The sequence below is a fragment of the Daldinia caldariorum genome (genome assembly GCF_022478825.1).
Source record: "Daldinia caldariorum strain CBS 122874 unplaced genomic scaffold F4812scaffold_27, whole genome shotgun sequence".
Taxonomy (NCBI): Eukaryota; Fungi; Ascomycota; class Sordariomycetes; order Xylariales; family Hypoxylaceae; genus Daldinia; species Daldinia caldariorum.
This window is the reverse complement of record NW_025953063.1, coordinates 330,769-337,743: the sequence shown is the minus strand read 5'-3', so window position 1 is coordinate 337,743 and position 6,975 is coordinate 330,769. Positions and strand designations below refer to the sequence as shown.

The following is a 6,975-nucleotide window of genomic DNA, read 5'->3' as shown; positions in this document are numbered from 1 at the left end:
CCCTAACCCTAACCCTAACCCTAACCCTAACCCTAACCCTAACCCTAACTAACCCTAACCCTAACCCTAACCCTAACCCTAACCCTAACCCTAACAAGTCCTTATTTAAACATTTTATATTTAACACATTTTTATTTTAAAAAATTACATACGGTAAAGTTATTTTTTATTTTTAAAAAGTGAAATAATTAACATATTTATATATTTATTTTTTAGTTTTTTTACAAGTTAAATAATCTTTTTCCAAGTTATTTAACCTTAATTTTAACTTTAACTTTAAAATTTAAATTTAAATTTAAATTAATATAAATACGCATTATTATAAATTTTTTTAAAAACTTTTTTTATTATATAATTAATTTCGTAATTAATTAATTATAAAAAAAATAAATAATAATTATATAATATTAATATATAAATACTTTATTATTAATATTAAAAAAAGGAATAATATATTTATTATTATAATATAAAAAAACATTATATTATTAATTAACTTTAAATAAATTTTACTTTTATTATTATTATTTTACTTATTTATTATTTTTACCATACGTATGTATTTATTAACATAATTTATAATATATTAATTTAAATTTTATATTTAATTTATATAAAAAAAAACTTTAAGCTTTTTTAATAAATACTTTAACGTTTTATTAATATTTAACTTATATTATTTATTATTTATTTAAAATTAAAACTTTAATTATTACATTTTATTAAATTTAAATATAAATTTATTATAAAACGCTTAATTAAACATTAATATTACTTATTTTAAAGTTAAATATAAACTTATTCCGCAAATGTTCATTTATTAATTTCCCCCATATTTCTTATTATTTTTAAAGGATTCGGTTAATGTCTTAATGGTAATTACCTAAGCAAACATCAAACATTCAGATAACCCGAATAAATACGAATAGTCTTATCACAGGACGTGATAGACTGCTTTGAAGGGCGATAACATCCTAGTAACGTGGCATTTGGGGTTAACTACCTCCCTGATTCGGTATTGAGCTTCCCTGCGATAGCACACCTGAGCTCTGCAATGTGCGGAGTAGATACCTACTTAAATGCTTTTGTTATGGGGAAGATGTTCGCTGTAATCTATGCTCCTGCGCGGCCTGCTTGTTCGCCTTCGGTTCATGCCGGTTTCGAGCAGATGTCACTATATACATCCAATGTAATAAGTCTATCATCGCAAAAATCGCAAAAATGGCAGAAGTCGAAATAGGGCAAAAGGATGGAATTAAGGCGAACGTTGCTGATAATCAGGAGGATGTTATCGGCGACCTGAAAGTCGAGCAAGACACACGTCATGTTGGCACGCTTGATCGCAAACTTAAGTCAAGACATGTGCAGTTTATGGCCTTGTCGGGCGCTATCGGTACAGGCCTTTTCGTCGGTAGCGGTCAGGTCCTATCCCTTGCCGGTCCTCTATCTGCCTTTCTTGCTTATTTGATCACGGCGTTCAACGTCTACTGCGTTGTGCATAGCCTAGGCGAGATGGCAACCTATCTGCCCTTACCAGGTGCCGTCCCCGTGTACGCCTCGCGATATGTCGACGAGGCCTTGGGCTTTGTCCTTGGTTGGAATTACTGGTACCAACTTGCCATCGGCTGCCCGCTCGAGGTGACGATTTCGGTTGTGGTGGTGGACTACTGGCCGAACGACGTTCCCAAAGCCGCGCTGATCACCGTCTTCTTCTTAGCGATGGTTATTGTCAACTGCTTCCCGGTACGCGTATATGGCGAAGCCGAATTCGTCTTCGGCGCAATTAAGCTTACGACCATCGTTGGATTGATCCTTCTCATGTTTATCATTACCTTAGGCGGAACTCCAAGCGGCGAGAGAATTGGATTTAGATATTGGAACGATCCTGGACCCATGAACGAATATCTGGTCACGGGATCACTCGGAAGGTTTCTCGCCTTTTGGAAGGTATTCATACAAGCCACGTTTTCATATGGAGGTTCCGAGATGGTAGTAATTGCTAGCGGCGAAACCGAGAGCCCACGACGCAATATCCCCAAAGCTATCCGCCGAGTTTTCTGGCGAATCGCTCTATTCTACGTCCTCGCAATATTCTTGATCACTCTGTGCGTGTCATCCCAAGATAGCCGTCTCTTAGATGCCATTAAGAACTCGGCTCCCGGCGCCGCGGCTTCGCCTTTCGTCATCGCTATCGAGAACGGCGGAATCAAAATCCTGCCTTCTATTATCAACGCTGTCATACTCACTTCTGCTTGGTCCGCTGGCAATTCTTTCTTCTATTCATCCACCCGAGTTTTATACGCCGCGGCCTTGGACGGAAAAGCGCCCAAATTTCTTAGGTACGAAAAATGGGGTGTCCCGTACGCCTGCGTTGGTGCCACGACGGCCCTAAGTCTGCTATGCTACATGAACCTTAACAACAAAGGAGAAGAGGTATTCTTCTGGTTCTCAAATATCTCGTCCGTCTCGACGTTGATCGTCTGGTCGGCTATCTGCATCACCTACCTGCGGTTCTACTACGGTTTGCGATTTAACGGGATCTCACGAGACTCTCTGCCTTACAAGTCGCCTTGGCAGCCGTTCCTAGCTTACTTCGCCATCTGCTTTTCTGTCATTGTTGCGTTTTTTAACGGGTACGACGCGTTCTTCCCGGGAAAGTTCAGCGCAAAGACGTTTATACCTCCCTACATTGACATTCCTATTTTCGTCAGCTTATTCTTGGGTTATAAGATAATAAAACGAACGAAACTAGTTAAGCTAAGCGATATGGATTTATGGAGCGGTAAGGCAGAGGTAGATAGTTTGGAGGGGACCTGGCCGGAAGCGAAACCTAGGAACTTTTTGGAAAAAGTTTGGTTTTGGATCGCATAAGTTTTTATTTCATTAAAGGTATGATTGGTAAAACACATATTGGAAAGACTATCATTAGATATTGTTATTAAATTCATTTTAGGTAGATGCTAAGTGTCTGGCATAAGAGGTACGTATAAGCAAGACCCTCAGGCAAATGCTAAAGAAGTGTTTCCTTATTATGTTGGAATGAATGTATCGTCGGTTTGTTCGTGATTTCGTTTCCTTCGTACCGGTCCAGTTCTCCTAGTTATGCATAAAAACTATTATTCCTTACAAGTTCACGATAACAGCTGCACCGCCAAATAGAGCAGCTGCTCCTACGACGCCAGTTTTCATAGGCATCGCCGCACCCGAAGAGCTAGACGTCTCCGTCTCACCTCCCGCCGATGTGGCAGCGGGGAAAGTAGTGGTAGGGGTCGTGACACCACTAGTAAAAGGGACACCTTCAGACCCCGAGCTGGCGTTCGTAAACGCAGGTGTAGCGGATGAAGCCGTCGTATCAGGAGCCGCAGATGTATTATCAGGGTTTAGTACTCTGTTTGGCACGTCAGCATAATGTGCTAATTAGACGGCCACAATCGGTCATTATATGATATGAGGAGACATACTGATCAACTACGTGAACAACGCCATTCTCCAATAAGATGTCTGGAACTGTGACCTTGGCGGAATTGGCATATACGGTCCCATTCACCACGGTAATGGTGATATTCTCCCCGTTGACAGCAGTAAGCGTGGTGTTCTGGAAATCCGTGCTGTAGTTGACGGAGCCGTTAATCACATGGTAACCCACGATGCTGGTCAACTCGTCCGAAGTAAGGTTACTGACGATGCTTCCAACGGCGTTGAAGGCATCGTTGTTCGGAGCGAAGATGGTAATGTCACGCGCATCAACGACCGAGTCAGTCAAATTAGCCGTGCGGATAGCACCCTCAGCAGCAGTAAGGTTTGCGTTGGAAAGAGTTTCCGATATGTTCTGAGGAATGGTGAGGACGCTATCGATGATGTGGATTGTGCCTCCAGTGAAGTTCACATTCTATGAAATTATCAGCTTAACAATTTTCTTCCCTTTCGCAGATAATAACTTACAGGAGTGACGATGGTGGCATTCTCCTTCAGGGCACTAAAGAAAGTGACGTTATTGTCTCGAAGTCGGGCCTCGACAACCTGACCGCCGGTAACGTTGGCATACGTATTGTTGGTCAGCAACGTTGGAATAAAAGTCGTATCATCCCCAAAGCTGTCGTTATAATGTGTACCATTGAGGATATGGTAGTTCAATAGAGCCTGCAAATAATCAGAGTTGGCAAGTAGCAAGGCGTTTTCCTTGTTGCTTGTCAGAGCGCTGAAAGCATCGTTGCTCGGTGCCAAAATGGTAACATTTCGCAACCTGCTTAGGGACTCGGCAATTTGGGAGTTTGATTCGAGAAGAGCTATACCGACGTCAGCCATATACCCAACGGTGGGGGCATGCGCGTCAACGTACTGTTCAACGACGACAGCGTCGAGTTTTGAGAACCTAGAGCGTCGCTCAAGCTCGGTGTCTGAGCGGAGACCAGGGAGGCCAACGCCAGAGAGAAGATATTCTTGTACTGCATGATAACGACGACTGGACTTACGCCGAGAAGTGTGAAAAAGTAGCACTGAGGGTAATACACAACAGGCCTCACAAAGATTACCTGCTCAAGGGTCAACTACCAACCCTTTTCAAGAAAGAGGAATTGGGGTGAACCCTCCCGCCATTTAAAGAAGTCCTTTGCGATTACGAGTGGTTAACCAAAGCGCACACCCGATGAAGTCATGATATCAGGAATCGAGGCCAAGACAAAGACATGGTATAATGGCGTGGCTGAAACCAATCAAGGACGACGCATACTAGTATCTTGCACGGCGTTGATGACGACGTAAGGAAGCTAACAAAAGCCACTAAGTGTACTTGTTTAAGCCGTCCTATCCGAACGGCCAGTGTCAACGTGATAGAAACATACGCACCTATATTATCTCCCGTAACGTCCTATAAAAAATCCAAACAATATGAAGCAACATGATTCTCTTTCCACTCCGAACATATAATCAAGTTTAGCATCGACCCCATACATGAGATGACGAGAAACACCGCAGCGATTGCTCAATTGTGAAGTTCGTGTCGTCAAAAGAAGGTCAGATAAGCTGATTGATAGACATGATGGCTACACTTGTTGACTTCAGAATTGGGGATACAGCTCTTGGTTCCCTCCCCGCACTTCGCGGATCGGATGACCATTGACGTGATGTCTTTCAAAGAAGAGCGAAGTGGCTTGGCAGCACATCATCCAAACTAGGCGTACAGATCGTCACTCGAGCAACGATCAACCAGTTAGCTGAGCCCCTAATCTACCTGTAACATGCCGATGAACCGAACATATACGCCAGCAGGTTACGGATTATTATCAGCTTTGTGAAATTCCCAAGTGCAATGCTTATTTCTGCTTTTATTCCTCCAACTTTGCCCGAACTTGTTTGGGATATTACCTTAACCTAGCAAACGGGGATCAGGCTTTGGAAATACGTATTTTCGAAAAGCCTATGGAAGTAGGGAAAATCCCTTTAACCCACAGCCCTGTGGGCTTGGCTTAACAGCTACATGGACATGTGGAGAGCTACTTAGCCACAGATTTAGCCACAATGTAACCTTTTTACCAATATTGCTTAATTATGTAATCATTACAGTATTTGAATATCCACCAAATATTTCTAAACTCATATTCGACTCGAAGCTAAGCCCAAATCAAATCAAGTCTCGGCTTGATATCGCCTCTCGAGCGGGATGTGCGATCTGATGGCACGGGTATCCTGGTCACTGAGAAGCTAAGGTTCAAGGAGGATTTCAAGCTCATCAAGTTCACCATGACCTCGAAACTTATCTGGCTTTCGGCTCTGTGGGCAGTCTGGTCGTTCTTCTACAGGTAAGTTACCTCTTTACCGACATGGGCGGGACTCAAAACTAACCAACGATGTAGCGGTACATGGTCTACTTATCTTGCTACCTATTTCTCGGCCCGTTCTCGCGCTCTATCTTCGCTCATCTCGCCGTCTTTCTGCATGTAAGCCGACCCTCTCTTACTTCCTACAATACAGAATGCGTTACTAAATAAAGTTGTAGCGTTGGATGCTTTGGTCTCGGCTTCCTCCTCGACATAGAGTCTCTCAGCCAACGTCGCAGGGCCCAGCTAGGCCTATTTACCGTCGTTATTCTCAACTTGGGCGTGTATATTTGGTCAATCGTCATGCAAGCCAAGTTCAATGCCACGAACCCGGATAAGATCGACTAGGACGAGCCCCTATAACGCCTCGTCTTTCTTGCCGTATTTCTTCGTCCAAACAACGGGTCCATTATCGCAGTCCTACATATACTGGCTTCTGTCGTCTTTCGCCACAGATGCGTGGGCCAACGTACGTAACGGCGCGGCTTTCAGGTATGAGGATTGAATCTGATATGTCTAGGACAAAGCACGGCTCGTGACTAACATATGTGGCAGATCCTTGGAAGCCGTTGGCCAAGCTATTTCGAATGGCATGAACACACAAATTAAAACCGACCCTCTAGTCGGATTGTATGTGCTATTTTCACAAGGTAGATCAGAAGTCTTCGCGCTAACACGTATCTTCAAACTGTGTGACGCTTGCTCTTATGGCAGCCGCTGTAGGTCCGATGTTGACCCTAGTCAATGCTACACCAGACCGTATTCCGGCCGAAGTGATTGTCGAAGCGCAAGAGGTGTAGCAGGAGAAAAAGCTCGAAGGCCTAAAAGCCGAGGAATAGCGAGCACTTTTAAGTGTAGGGCAACTATAAAACCCGATTATTAGCAAAAATGTAATATCTTTGATTCATATCGTACAAAGAGAAGATTGCAGCAATGTTTATAACTGCTTGATAACAATCTCCAATTATTTGATGCGTTCATTAGTTGAGTTAAGGCCAAGGTTAGTTACCTAATGTCCGTCATACGTGTCCATCTGACCGATGCGACAAGCTCCAATTCAATGATTTAAGATGTATCCACGATGTTTCCCCAAGACCACTAATATGCTCCGTAATGGCTCAATGCGAAATGGCCAAGTCCTATCCCGGCGCAAATTCGG

General features: G+C 42.9%; 3 protein-coding genes across 3 annotated transcripts; 2 read left to right on the top strand and 1 right to left on the bottom strand.

The window, feature by feature from the left end:
- Positions 1-758: 758 nt before the first annotated feature.
- Positions 759-2,892, top strand: F4812DRAFT_447159 (proline-specific permease; the record flags this gene model as incomplete). Its single annotated transcript, XM_047935714.1, has 1 exon — positions 759-2,892. A coding segment is annotated over exon 1 (1,409 nt), but the record flags the coding sequence as incomplete, so codon positions are not given.
- Positions 2,893-3,123: 231 nt separating this feature from the next.
- F4812DRAFT_463809 (Fasciclin-domain-containing protein) lies at positions 3,124-4,451 on the bottom strand (the record flags this gene model as incomplete). Its single annotated transcript, XM_047938268.1, has 4 exons — positions 3,124-3,388; positions 3,462-3,889; positions 3,943-4,286; positions 4,340-4,451. 4 exons carry the CDS (start codon positions 4,449-4,451, stop codon positions 3,124-3,126), a joined length of 1,149 nt encoding a protein of 382 aa, XP_047785791.1.
- A 1,288-nt stretch (positions 4,452-5,739) lies between these two features.
- On the top strand, positions 5,740-6,164 carry F4812DRAFT_463808 (uncharacterized protein; the record flags this gene model as incomplete). The annotated part of the gene is made up of 3 exons (XM_047938267.1): positions 5,740-5,798; positions 5,853-5,936; positions 5,996-6,164. The coding sequence occupies 3 exons, from the start codon at positions 5,740-5,742 to the stop codon at positions 6,162-6,164; spliced, it is 312 nt and encodes a 103-aa protein (XP_047785790.1).
- Between the last annotated feature and the right edge of the window lie 811 nt (positions 6,165-6,975).